Source organism: Saccopteryx bilineata, chromosome 4, assembly GCF_036850765.1.
Source record: "Saccopteryx bilineata isolate mSacBil1 chromosome 4, mSacBil1_pri_phased_curated, whole genome shotgun sequence".
NCBI classification, from domain to species: Eukaryota; Metazoa; Chordata; class Mammalia; order Chiroptera; family Emballonuridae; genus Saccopteryx; species Saccopteryx bilineata.
The window spans coordinates 35852009-35866688 of record NC_089493.1 but is presented as its reverse complement, the minus strand read 5'-3'; the positions used below and the strand labels follow the sequence as shown (position 1 = coordinate 35866688).

The 14680-nt window shown below is 47.8% G+C and overlaps 1 protein-coding gene across 1 annotated transcript in view; it reads left to right on the top strand.

The window, feature by feature from the left end:
* FNTB (farnesyltransferase, CAAX box, subunit beta) overlaps nucleotides 1-10768 on the top strand; it is an 84400-nt gene extending 73632 nt beyond the window's left edge. The window contains exons 10-12 of the mRNA XM_066272832.1: nucleotides 5058-5169; nucleotides 7112-7226; nucleotides 9302-10768. Coding sequence (XP_066128929.1) covers nucleotides 5058-5169; nucleotides 7112-7226; nucleotides 9302-9433 — 359 coding nt within the window. The 3' untranslated portion in view covers nucleotides 9434-10768. The remainder of the gene's footprint in view (nucleotides 1-5057; nucleotides 5170-7111; nucleotides 7227-9301) is intronic.
* Nucleotides 10769-14680: the final 3912 nt, after the last annotated feature.

The following is a 14680-nucleotide window of genomic DNA, read 5'->3' as shown; positions in this document are numbered from 1 at the left end:
GGAGGCATCTGTTTAAGTTATTTGAACCCTGCAACTGTACTGTCAAATACCAGCAAAGGATGTGTATTGAAGTGGGGTGGTTTTTTGTTTTGTTTTTTTTTTTTACAGAGACAGAGAGGGTGTCAGAGAGAGGGATAGGTAGGGACAGACAGACAGGAACGGAGAGAGATGAGAAGCATCAATCATCAGTTTTTTGTTGTGGCACTTTAGTTGTTCATTGATTGCTTTCCCATATGTGCCTTGACCAGGGGGACTACAGCAGATTGAGTGGCCCCTTGCTCAAGCCAGCGACCTTGGGTCCAAGCTGGTGAGCTTTGCTCAAACCAGATGAGCCCGCACTCAAGCTGGTGACCTCGGAGTCGCGAACCTGGGTCCTCCACATCCCAGTCCCACGCTCTATCCACTGCGCCACTGCCTGGTCAGGCTGAAGTGGGGTTTTAATAGAAAACAACGCCACTGCCCATCACAACAGTTGAGTAAATTCTGATCTCTCCATACAGTAGCTGCATACAGTGGACCAATGTGGAAAGCTCTCTATGACACAACCTCACGTGTAAAAGACCAGGCCTGGAGCAGTCTGTGTGTGCACAGGCTGGCATCCGCACAGCTTTTCCTGGGTGCGGACACGAAGCCCCTTCAACAGTGGGCACCTCTGGTAGAGAGAGGGAGGAACAGGGAGGAGGGACTTCCTTCTTAAATTTTTTATCTGTACTATACTCTTGCCTTTTTTAAAAAAAACCATGTACTTGACTACTTTTATTTTAGAAAATGAATAAATATACTCTGAGAAGGTGATGATCATATTGTTAACTAAAAAGATGATGAGGGACCGGCACACATCAGCACCTGAATGCAGGCGGGACGCTGGCTCTGCCAGGAGCCAGCAGTACCTCCCAGTGGGCGGGGCTGGAACGCATGTGGAAGACAGTGTTGAGTAGAAGCATGAGTTATTAGTGTCTTAAACAGTGTCCAGTGTTCACTCAGTTGGTGAATTATCCTGTATTTGTGGAGGACTAAGAGGGCAGCAGGCCTGTGAGTTTCTGTCTGTAGTTACTGGTCACTTGTTTGCTCTTTGGGACATCCCCCAGGCCTGTGTTTGTCCCCCTGGGAAACTGAGTGACCTGTGGCTGCACCTGTCACTTACTGTTTGGGTAAACTTTTGATTTCTTAGATGAAAGGGGCCTTTGAAATGTAGAGTGACATCAAAGGGAGGATCTGTAATTTAAGGGAGAGGTATGAGGGTTTAAAAGCTGGTTCCGGGGCACAACTGTCAGCCCATGATAATGTCTTCCTCCGTCTCACTATGCTTCTGTGTGCTCGTGTGCACACTCCAGATCTCTGCCCGTGTGCACACTCCAGATCTCTGCCCGTGTGCACACTCCAGATCTCTGCCCGTGTGCACACTCCAGATCTCTGCAGGTTCCCTGTCAGGACTGAACTTCGAGCTTTCTGACCTCGATAACGTGGGAGGAACTGAAGCACTCTGTAATTAATATTAAACGTGGCATTTTCATTTCCAATTCCAATTTTTACGATAGGTTATTATTTACCTTGTAATAACAATCTTTTATTTCTTATACGATATGAAATAAAGGTATATTTTGTACAGATATTGAATGCCGTTATCCTAAAGTTTAATAAATATGCTTTTTAAAGTAACAACTTTCTTGAGATATAATTTACCGTTCAGCCATTTGAAGTGTGCAATTTATGGGTTTTTAGTGTATACGCACAGTTGTGTAGCCATCTCCATAGTCGGTGTTAGAATTTTTATCAACCTCCCCCCAAGAATCCATGTACCCATCAAATATGCTTCTTTAAAGAAGAAATTACAAAGACAAACTCAACAGTGTGATTATAGCACCAAACAGAAGGTGAATATATGGGTAGCAGATGATATAGACAAAGAGTAAATACAATAGACAGCTAGACTGGTAAAGTCAATTCTTGGATCTCAGAAGACAAAGGACCAACAAACACTTTCAAAAAGAAATACAGTTAGTAAACCAAAGTTATGGGACAGTTCCACCTTAATTAGTAATCAAGGGCATGTAAATCAAAAGAAATGATCAGGTACTGTTCCTTTTTCTTTTTAACATTCTAAACGCTGAGAATTTTTAAAATGTAAGTGCTGGAGGTTGTACAGGAACATCTTAAATTCTGCTGGTGGCTAAATGAAGTCTTAAAGTAGTTTATCAATACCTATTAAATGCCTTAAAAATGTTATTCTCTCTAACTGAATAGTTCCACTCCTGTGAATCTATTGGAAGAAAATAATCCTAACATACAGAAGATTCACAAGGATGTGTATTGCAACATTTTTTTTTTTATAATTCCAAAGAACTGGAAACAACGTTGAAAATTCGTAAAAGGAGATAGGGTGAAATCCCATCATAGATGTGTGTGTCCTCTACAAAGCCAGCTGTGCTTGTAGGTGGGGAAAGAAGAGGGAAACAATTAAAGTCATGCGAGTGCTTCTGAGAGCATGGGCTGCCCGGAGGAGCCTGAGGGGGCGATGTCGGACTGCTCTCCTTCTGCTGGGCTCACTTCCTGCGTGCCTCAGCCAGTGTGAGCGTCTGAGACGCCAGCAGGACTTAGATGTTGAAGATGAATGGTTTTTGCACATGACCCCCACATGTCAGCCAACCACTGAACCACATCTAGTGCTCAAACCAGAAAACTCTGATCACTTTCCATCCGCCCCCATCTCTGTCTCCTGCATTTAAGAAATTTAAGAACTATTTTTCTGTATATTTCTTTTTTTAAAATTGATTTGAGAGAGAGAGACAGAAAAACATCAATTTGCTGTTCCATTCATTTGTGCATTTATGGATTGATTCTTGTAAGTGCCCTGAATGGGTGTCAAACCTATTACCTTGACATGAGGGACAATGCTCTAACCAACTGAGCTACTCAGTCAGGGTTGTATATTTTATATTTATAAATATCACACAATTAAATATTTTACTTAATACTTTATATACTGTATTTATTGGAAACATTAAAAATTTTTACCATAGATGATTCTATACTCATATATATGAGAGTTTTGGCCCAGTGCCTATATTAATGCAGTTACCTTGTGCATCCACTTAATGAAATACTATATGGCTCTTTAGAATGATGGTTATGAAAATTATATAGCAGAACGGGAATATTTATACCTATAGTGTGAAATGAAAAACTTAAGATACAAAAGTATATATAGAAAGCCTGGCCTGTGGTGGTGCAGTGGATAGAGCGTCGACCTAAAACGCTGAGGTCGCCGGTTTGAAACCCTGGGCTTGCCGGGTCAAGGCACATATGACAAGTAACAAGCAAGCAATGAACAACTAAAGTGAAGCAACTGAGTCAATACTTCTTGCTCTTTGCCCCTCCTCTCCTTGTAAAATCAATAAATAAAGTCTTTTAAAAAAGTATATAGAAAATTGCTTAGAAACAAACAAAAGACTAGAAGAAAGAAAAAATAGCTTTTGCCTGACCAGGCGGTGGCGCAGTGGATAGAGCATTGGACTGGGATGCGGAGGACCCAGGTTCGAGACCCCCGAGGTTGCCAGCTTGAGTGCGGGCTCATCTGGTTAGAGCAAAAAGCTCACCAGCTTGGACCCAAGGTCGCTGGCTTGAGCTAGGGGTTACTTGGTCTGCTGAAGGCCCACGGTCAAGGCACATATGAGAAAACAATCAATGAACAACTAAAGTGTCGCAATGAAAAACTGATGATTGATGCTTCTTACCTCTCCGTTCCCGTCTGTGTGTCCCTGTCTATCCCTCTCTCTGTCTCTGTAAAAAAAAAAAAAAAAAAAAAAAAAAAAAAGCTTTTAATTCTCATTTATAGGTTTTTTTGCTCTCTTTGTAGGCCAGGTATCAAATTATTAAATTGACTAAGGACTTAATGCATATCTTATATATGCATTATTATTGTTCTTTTTTTGTGACAGAGAGAGAGAGAGAGAGAGACAGAGACAGAGAGAGAGACAGAGAGAGGGACAGATAGGGACATATAGGAAAGGAGAGAGACGAGAAGCACCAATTCTTTGTTGCAGCATCTTAGTTATTCTTTGATTGCTTTCTCATAAGTGCCCTAACTGGGGTGCTACAACAGACCGAGTGACCCCTTGCTCGAGCCAGTTATCTTGGGCTCAAGCTGGTGAGGCTCATCAAACTAGATGAGCCTGCACTCAAACCGGCGACCTCGGGGTTTTGAACCTGGGCACTCCACGTCCTAGTCCAACGCTCTATCCACTGCACCACTGCCTGGTCAGGCTATATGTGCATTATTTTAAAAAAATCAATCCCCCTGTAAAAGTTTCTCCACACATCTATCTTGGAGACTTGTCCCTCCTTCTTGCCTGATAACCATGTGACCCACAGAATTCTCTGATCATACTGCTTGAACTTCAGAGTGAAGAAGCCTGTTGCTTGACAGTACTTTAGTATTATTACCAGAGTTGCCAGCTTCTACTTGGCATATTCTGAAATGCTGGAGGGCAGTGCCTAGCAATGCTTCTCAGGAACATTTTTGAGCCAAGAGAAAACTTGGAGAATTCCCTTTGGAGATAGATTAAATTCAGACTCAGAAAAGTAGAATAAACAGACACTATCACCCCTGAGAAGCGTTCTCTTAGCTATTCACGTCTGGTTAACAAGTTTCAGGGAGGAGCTGGAGGAACTGCCTTCGAAGCCCAGAGTAAGGAGTTGTGGACCAAGTCAAGAGCAGTAACGGGGGCCAGCCCGTAAAGCGAGCTCACAGCCAGTCCATGCCGGCCACAGGTGTGGGTGAAGCCGGGCATCCGAGATAAAGGGTGCATGCACTTCAAGTAAAGCAAAGGCCACTCTGCATTGCTTCTTTTGACTCATGTCAAGTTCAGGAGAAAGGACATGACAGGAGACTTGGGGGAAGATATGGAATGTTCCAAGATTGTAATTTTCTACATTAGTCCAAGAATAGAGGGAAACCTTGACTGTTTCCATTGGGTAATACAATACAAAGAAGTCATTGATACTGTGCTGGACTTCTACTCGTCCTGGGCCCGCACTGATCCCTTGCCTTTCTACAGGTGACCCTGCCCTCAGCATGAGCCACTGGATGTTCCATCAGCAGGCCCTGCAGGAGTACATTCTGATGTGCTGCCAGTGCCCGGCCGGGGGGCTTCTGGACAAGCCTGGCAAGTGAGTGCCTCGTCTCTGGGAGGGATGAAGGGATGGGAAAGGGACAGAGGTGTGTGCCTCAGGTCCACTCAGAGCCAGACAGCAGCAGGTGCCAACCTTTAAAAGCGGGGTGTAGCCCTTCCCTAATTGCTCAGTTGGTTAGACCATCGTCCCAAAATGCAGAAGTTGTTGGTTTGATCCCCAGTCAGGGCACGTACAGGAACAGCTCGATGTTCCTGGCTCTCTCACCCTCTCTCCCTTCCCCCCCTCTCTAAAATCAATACAATAAACATTAAAAAAAGGAAAAGCCGGGTGTCCCTTTGCACTCAGTTGCGCAGTGCTGCTGTGGCATAGGGAAAACAGTCCACCTCTGGAGCAGTGTCTTGGCATGCCGTCCATCCTGGCAGCTCCAGGGCCCGTCCTTACCCACTGCTCACACGCACTCCCCTCTTCAGGTACGCAGACACGTTGCTGGGTTGGTAGTTTTTATTTCTTTTTTTTTTCTTTTAACCAAACTATTTTTTTTAAATAAATGATATTTCTTTAAAAGTTTTTTTTCTTGTATTTTTCTGAAGTCAGAAGCAGGGAGGCAGACAGACTCCTGCCTGTGCCCGACTGGGATCCACCCGGCATGCCCACTAGGGGGCGATGCTCTGCCCATCTGGGGCGTTGCTCCACTGTAATGAGAACCATTCTAGCACCTGAGGCAGAGGCCATGGAGCCATCCTCAGCGCCCAGGCCAACTTTGCTCCAATGGAGCCTTAGCTGCGGGAGGGGAAGAGACAGAAAGAAAGGAGAGGGGGAAGTGTGGAGAAGCACCCAGACGCTTTTCCTGGGTGCCCTGATGGGAAATCGAACCTGGGACTTCCACATGCCTGGCTGACACGCTACTGCTGAGCCAACCAGCCAGGGCCTTGTTTTAAATTTAATTATTTATCTTAGAGAGAGGAAGGGAGACAGAGACAGGAATATTGATCTGTTCCTGTGTTCCCCAACAAAGTATTGAACCTGTAACTTCTGTGCTTCAGAACAATGCTCTAACCCAGTGGTCCTCAACCTTTTTTGGGCCACGGACTGGTTTAATATCAGAAAATATTTTCATGGACTGGCCTTTAGGGTGGGACGGATAAAATGTATCATGTGACTGAGACAAGCGTCAAGAGTGAGTCTTAAGACAGATGTAACAGAGGCAATCTGGTCATTTTTTAAAAATAAAACATTGTTCAGACTTAAATATAAATAAAACGGAAATAATGTAAGTCATTTATTCTTTCTCTGCGGACCGGTACCAAATGGCCCATGGACCAGTACCGGTCCGCAGCCCGGGGGTTGGGGACCACTGCTCTAACCAACTGAGCTATTTGGCTAGGGTCCTAACTGATTTAAATAGAATAGGATACAGGATTTTCAAACCCTTGAGTATCATAAACAGAGATTATAAAAGCAACTATTACAAGATAGATTAAATACTTTGAGGTGCCAAATAAAAGAAAAAGGGAAATCAAATAAGTTCATTCCCTTTGCTTCTCACCTGCCATGCCCGCACACGCACGGGTGCACACACACCCGATACCGCCAGCATCCAAGGAAGACCCAGCTGACGGCCAGTACCCAGCAGTTTATCAGGAAGAATTTGACCCATTTCTAGACATTTTGATGTTTGTTTTTTTTTCTTGAGAAGTATATTAATTTAGCACTAGCACTACCCCGGTGATCCCCTTCTGGAAGACAGCTGGAGGGACTGACCCTAAAATGAGCTTCCGCTATCTGGCACAGCTGAAGGATGGGGCTTTGAAAATGTAGCTGGGGCAAACCAGGCTTCCTGGAGCGGAGGGGAGGGCAGGAGGGGTGTGAGTGCTGCCCTCTGAGGCTGTGGTCGCTTAGTTGCTGGAGGCTGTGCTGGCGGGGGGGCGGGGGGGGGGGAGCAGAGGAGCACCTGCCCAGAGCCGCCCTGTGCTTGCAGGTCCCGGGACTTCTACCATACCTGCTACTGCCTGAGCGGCCTGTCCATAGCACAGCACTTCGGCAGTGGAGCCATGCTGCACGATGTGGTCCTGGGTGTGCCTGAGAACGCTCTGGTAAGGCCAGCTGAGGGCGCCCAATGCCTCTCTCCACAGGGTCCCTCAGGACAGGCGCTTACTGGCTCTGCTGGGCTGGCAGTCACCACCCTCCCTCCATTTACAGCCCATTCATGAGGCTGTGACTGCGGAAAGGCAGAACTCAGGGTTCTAGGTGGGGGTACCGCTCTGCTGCCCGCAGCCACGCAGAGCTCGCTGTATGGTGGGCTGCCTCCCGGACCTCCTATCTCAGCCACGCAGAGCTCGCTTTATGGTGGGCTGCCTCCCGGACCTCCCATCTCACGTGCTGTCTCTCCGAGGAAGCCTTCTCAGACCTTCTGTAATGAGACCACCCAGAAGGCTCGGCCACAGCCCCTGTCTGGGCCTTCATAGCCCTCATCACAATTTTTTTAACTTGTTTTTGTCTGCTGCCCTCAAACACTGTCAGCCCTGCTGGGCTGTGTGGTTCAGTTGGTTAGAGCATCGTGGCGAGTGGCAAAGGATGTGGGTTCAGTGCTTGGTAGGGGCACATACAGGAACAGATCAGTGTTTCTGTCTCTGTCTTCCTTCCTCTCTCTCTCAAATCAATAAATAAGTTTAAAAAAAAAACCCCAAAACAAAAAGAACCCCGTCAACCTCTTGTGGGCAGGATGTTCACCACCACATCCAGCCCTGGAGCAGCTTGGCTGCAAGAGACGCACCTGAGCCCGAGACATGAGTGAGTCTAAGACTGCACAGCTCTCAGACAAGGGGGCGTGCAGCTTCAGGAAATATAGCTAACAGCAGAAACGCAGACGGCCAGTAGAGGGATGAAAATCAGAGTAACAACCACTAGCTTTTTCAGGTCTTAACATTTTTCCATATTTTCCTCCTCTGCAGCCATCTTCCATTCTTGTCCCTCCCTCCTTCCCAGTGTTTTTTTTTTGTGGCGAAGACAGAGAGAGTCAGAAAGAGGTACAGATAGGGACAGACAGACAGGAAGGGAGAGAGACAAGAAACACCAATTCTTCATTGCGGCTCCTTAGTTGTTCATTGATTTGATTTCTCATATGTGCCTTGACCAGGGGGCCACAGCAGACCGAGTGACCCCTTGTTCGAGCCAGAGACCTTGGGCTCAAGCTGGTGAGCCTTGCTCAAACCAGATGAGCCTGCACTCAAGCTGGTAATCTCGGGATCTTGAACCTGGGTCCTCCACATCCCAGTTCGACGCTCTATCAACTGCATCACCGCCTGGTCAGGCTCTTTTTTTTTTATTCAGTGAGAAGAGGGGTAGGCAGAGACAGACTCCCGCATGCACCCCAACTGGGATGCACCCAGCAAACCCACTAGGGGGTGATATTCTTGCCCATCTGGGGCCCTTACTCCATTGCAACTGGAGCCATTTTTTAGCACCTGAGGCAGAGGCCATGGAGCCATCCTTAGCGCCTGGGGCCAACTCACTCTAATCAAGCCTTGGTTGCAGGAGGGGAGGAGAAGAGAGAGAGAGAAGCGAGGGGGGTGGGGTGGAGAAGCAGATGGACACTTCACCTGTGTGCCCTGACCGGGAATTGAACCCAGAACATCTACACGCCGGGCTGACGCTCTACCACTGAGCCTACCGGCCAGGGCCTTATGCTCAATTCTTTTTCAATTTTTATTTATTTATTTATTTATTTATTTATTTATTTATTTATTTATTTATTTTTACAGAGACAGAGAGTGAGTCAGAGAGAGGGATAGACAGGGACAGACAGACAGGAATGGAGAAAGATGAGAAGCATCAATCATTAGTTTTTCATTGCTCGTTGCAACACCTTAGTTGTTCATTGATTGCTTTCTCATATGTGCCTTGACCGCGGGCCTTCAGCAGACTGAGTAACCTCTTGCTGGAGCCAGCGACCTTGGGTTCAAGCTGGTGAGCTTTTCCTCAAACCAGATGAGCCCGCACTCAAGTTGGCGACCTCGGGGTCACGAACCCGGGTCCTCTGCATCCCAGTCTGATGCTCTATCCACTGCACCACTGCCTGGTCAGGCAATGCTCAATTCTTATAAGCACGTTTAATGGGTCACATTTCCAAGGACTGTCGGAGATTGATTGGCATCTGTTCTCTCTGCAGCAGCCCACTCACCCGGTATACAACATCGGACCAGACAAGGTGATCCAGGCCACCATGCACTTTCTGCAGAAGCCGGTCCCAGGCTTTGAGGAACATGAGGATAAGGCAACAGCGGAGCCTTCTACTGACTAGAGGACACAGGGTCCCGAGTCTCTGTGGTCACCGCAGCTTAGTGTCACCTGTTCAGACCAAGGTTTATACGTTTTGATACATACTGCACTCTGTGCTACACAAGCTTGGTCACTGTGGAGCTGTGATTGCCCTTTTTTGTCAAACAGAACAAAACCAGTGGCTCTGGGTTTGAAGAACACAGTGGCATGGTTTTAAAAAAAATTCTTTCCACTCCTGACAAACCAAAAATCTATCAGCACATGCAGCATCTGAACCCACTTGGGCTGGCCAGGGCTGGTTGTAGAGGAGTGCATGCTGGGAAGAAGCAGCCCCTCCCCACCGGCTCTCCAGCCCGACAGTCCTATTGACATGAATGACCACCATGACTATTGCAGCATCTACTGTTGTGATTCCCACTTGCACGCCACCATTAAGTGGCCAGGAAGTGCCTCCCATGGGTGAATAAATAAATCTGCTCCATGCCAAGGGAGGGGCTTTGGGTCCCACCAAAATGAATTTTCCAGAAACACAAACTGATGGGGCTGCACTAGGAGGTGCTCAAGGCTCTCACCTCCCTCCCTGGTGATTTGCATCGGAAAGAGCGGGGTTGGGGGACAGTGGTCTCCCTGAGTGGGAGTCCTTCCTCTTCCGCACTGGAGAACTGTGCCATGCAGCTCACAAAGGCCACGCGTGGTGCATGGGCAGGATTTGCTTCAGCCCCAGGTATGCGAAACCAATTATGGGCGGAAAATGAACGTCTATTTCAACTCTGTGCCAGAGGAAGCAGCCCAGCGTCCGTGCCCTCACCCACCCCATCATGTACCATGACAAACTCCTCCTGTGGCCTCAATGCCACGCCTGCAGCCGAGGCCATCCTGTGTGTTTCCATCTTTTCTCTGCCAGAGTCCTAGCCCACCCTCCTCAAAGACAGTGTTGTCCTCTCTCACCCAGACCATTACCACCACCAAGTCTTTCACCTTAACTTCTGACTCAGGATTTATTCACATCCTGCCCACCCCGGGCTCAGAGAAATAAAATCAAGTGCTGGACAAGCTGGCGGAGGCAGCAGGGAGGGCCACCTGGGGCGTTCAGCCTTTGCTGCTCACACGGATTCCCCTTTCTCAGCGGAGTGTCACGTTGTGGTGGGTCATCTGTCCACTGCTGCGGTCACAGCAAGCTCCGTGTCGCTGACCCAGCTTTCGTGTAGGTAGCGTTGAGCTGTGGGCAGATGAGAGCTCACAGGTGCAGCCTGAGGCTCTTCTCAAACTCTGGCCACTTGCTGCCTCTAATTCCCTATTGCTTTGGCATATTGGACTATGTATTACCTCCTTGAAATAATAAAAGAATAACATTTTCTATGGTGCCTCTCATTTGTGACTGGTACCAAGAAAATCCCTTGAGAATGCCCAGTGTTAGGAGTTATAGAAGGTTGTTCATGATTGCGCCTCCTCCTGGGAGCGAGATTCCACACCACGCGGGGTAGTGATTATAAAGAGGCTGATGTGGGTCCCGCCCTCACATACCTTCTCTATTTGAGGACACAGTGGGCCGAACAAGAAGTGTGAAAAACTATGTTTCCCAAGTTCCTGGAAGCAATTTTGTTTACCTTTGTCCCAGCACTCTGCACACTACGTTTCATGGTCTGTCTGGGTGTCTGTCTCCTCGGCCTGACTAGATAAGCAGGGAGTGTGCTCCTGAGTCCTAACGCCAGCAGTCAGCAATGAGTGGGTGGGTGCCCGTCCTGGCCTGAGGTAGGGGCGCTGTCACAGGGACAGGGCAGGGTCCTGTAGTCACCTGGCTGTCCTCATCTGGTGGAGACCCTTTCCCAAGGGAGATCAAGAAGGTATGCCATCTGGGCTGACCCTCCTTGACAGATGAGAAGAAGGTGTCCTCTGCCCTGGCCGGTTGGCTCAGTGGTAGAGCATCGGCCCGGCGTGCAGATATCCCAGGTTTGATTCTCGGCCAGGGCACACAGGAGAAGCACCCATCTGCTTCTCCACCTTTCCCCCTCTCCTTTATTTCTCTCTTCCTCTCCCGCAGCCAAGGCTCCATTGGAGCAATGTTGGCTCGGGCGCTGAGGACAGCTCCATAGCCTCTGCCTCAGGTGCTAGAATGGCTCTGGTTGCAACAGAGCAATGGCCCACATGGGCAGAGCATCGCCCCCTGGTGGGCTTGCTGGGTGGATCCCAGTTGGGCACATGTGGGAGTCTGTCTCTCTGCCTCCCTGCTTCTCACTTCAGAACAATACAAAAAAAAAAAAAAAAAAAGGCGTCCTCAGAGATAGAGCATAAACAAAATCCATGTCCTGGAATGTCACTCCTGCCACCATGTCATTTTTGCCCTGCTAAAATAATAGTTTGGGATACAAAGCAATATATTGAAATGCATCACCCCCATCACTACAACAAAAACACCAAAGCCTACCAGAGATTCTAAAATTCTACTCCTAACTACTCTCCACACATTATACTAATAGCCTTGTAAAAAAATAAATAAAAATTGATAAACAAGAACCTCATTTAAAGTGAACTAGGGTGACCAGAAGAGGGAGCTCTCATGTCCTACGAGGAGCACCAAGTGCAAGGCGGAGGCTAACAGCCCTTCCCAACTTCCTTTCCCCTCTAGGAAAGAGCTTCCTCTTTTAGCCAACTTGACTTGCAGGTGGCTCACCATGGTTGCATGTACAGGATTACAATTCCTCGTTGTTCCCAAATAAACCCATTTTGCTGGAGAAATATCTGACTTTTCTGTTTACAGTCAACAGCCCCAAGGTATTCTGGGACTAATTGCAGTAATAATTGGTGTGGGGAAGAGACAGAACGGATTGCTCAAGCTGAGCTGGTTTTATGCCAAGGAAGGAAGATTTGAGCTGGGTCCCAAAGGGCAGGTCAAGTTTGGCCAAGTAGAGAAGAGAAGGTCACTTACTGGTATTCTTACCTTACAATAAGAATCTTCCTGGCACCTCCACGAGGCTTCCTCTCAGCTCCCGGCTGTGTCTGGAGGGTTTCCTGACTTGAGCAGCATTCAAAGTGGGTCCTTGAGGTAAATTCTCAGATTGATCATGTGGAGACTTAAGTAGAAGGCACTTACATAGCACTCAAGGTGGGTTTCACCAAATAAATATTTCCACCCTCAGTAAAGAAATATAAAACTATCACAGACTCTATATCCAGAGGAGCCCCAGCTTCCCCCTCGGATCCATCTCACACCCACGCTGAGTGCCGTGTAACTTGGGAAGCCTATCAGAGCCCACTGGGAGTGGAAGGGGAGCCTCGTGGATAAGCCAGTGCAAACTCCCTCGCGAGAACAGTACAGTACCAGCCAACAGTGTTCCTAAACTGCCTTCTCTTCAGGGGTCGTTTCTGAGTCAGGAGTCCTGAGGAGACTCCGGCCACTGAGGCAGTAGTATTCTTGAGGAGCCGCTTCTCAGGCGGACCGCACACAAACGCAGAGGCCATATTAAATAACTGTTCCAGGAAGGCTTTCCACGGAGGCCTCGCCTTAGGTCTTGGGATGTTGCTTCCTGGTGATTTAACTTAGCAGAGAGGTTCGGTTTAGAAAACCCAAAGGGGTGGTACTTTAGTGACCTGGGCTGTTTCACCAATAGTAACTGTCTTTGCTGCATTTCTGGCAGGAGCTTGACTGTCAGGAACTGAAAATGGAGTTCCTCGATTGCCCTGGGCAAACTATATTGTTGCTAGAAGTAGACTCCATCAGCTTCAGATGTCAGATGTGCAGAGAGCAATGCTGACATTCCATTATGAACACTGAAGAACTTCTCTCTTGTTCCCACCATGTTTACACTGGGCTCCCACTGGAATTCACCAGTAGCTTTAGCATCCCAACTCAGAGGGGAGGGTAATGGCCTGGGCTGGGAAAAGAATGTTCTGCTGTAGGCTTCCGAGAAACTGTGACAAGGGCTAGTAATATACAAGCACTGCATAAACCAAATCTTAAAGACAGAACATCTCTCATTCACTGTCTAAGTTCAGTTCTATAAGTTTGCTTTCCTGACACTGATAACAGAACCTGCTGTTAATGGGACACAGAGGTCTAATCTAAGATGGAGGACCACTCGGTATTGCTTCTATTTGGGGACACAGGTATTCATTTGAAGAGGAGCCATTTGCTATTTTATTCTTTTACCACCTCCACCAGGGGAAAACAAACTTCCTCTGTAAAACGCCAAACACTAAATATTTTAATATTCGCAAGCAACTACTCACTGCTCTGTACCTCCAGCACCAGCTGGTGAAAAGCAGAGGTGAGGTGGTTATTGCAGGGAAATAAAAGAGGATGTCCAGGAAATGGCCAGGCGTGCCGGGCCGGGCCGGAGCCGGCTGGCTGCCACTAGGGCTGTGGTCAGCTCCCAGAAAGACTGATTCACCACAGCCTGGCTGTGACTCATGCAGGGTCACACTCGGCAGTGGAGTGGCATGCATTTAGTGCAGGGAGCATCCCTCTGCCAGGGGCTTGGCAGACAGTGGGAGACGGGTTAGAAAGGTGAGGCCATTTACTGTCACCGTCCTTGTCCAGGTAAAAGATGGGGCAGATATTTGAGGTCTCACCCCGCCCTGGAGGTAACTCATGCATGTTTAGCTCCGTCCCCCACCCCCTGAGACCACCCATTCCACCTACCTTTAGAGACCTGGGGTTGTGGAAGGGCACGGCCTTGGAGGCAGCAGATCTGGGTAGTACAAAACAGCCATGAACAAAGTGTGGCTGTGTGCCGGTGACACTGTATGAAGACAGGTGCTGGGCCAGCTTTGATCCATGAGCTGCAGTTTGCCAACCCTGATCTAGACTAAGTTGCATCCATATTCATCCAGCATTCTTCCACATCTTTCATGGCTGGGAGGCTTGCCATGTAATATTAGTGTAAATGACAAATGGTGACGTTTGGACAAATGTTCTAGCCACTCACATACACTGCTCAGGGCATTCATTGCCTTTGAACAGGAAAGAGAACTGTATGACTTAAAACATTGCTGCAACTCAGAAAACTTGACCCAAACTGGCTTGGGTCAGCTTGCTTGACCCAAAGCAAAGAAGAAATGTGTTGATCATAAACTGAAATGTCCAGGAATTCGCGTGGCTGAGAGACTTCAGCAAATCTCTCTCCCACTCTCCATCCCTCTATGTTAGTTCCAACTTCAAGCTCTTTCCAGGGGGTTGTAAAACGGTAGCAGCAATAGCTCTAGACCTTACATCCTCTTAGGGTCAAGTTCAGCAGACAAGAGCAGGTGGCACAGTCCCAGCCTTCCTTCC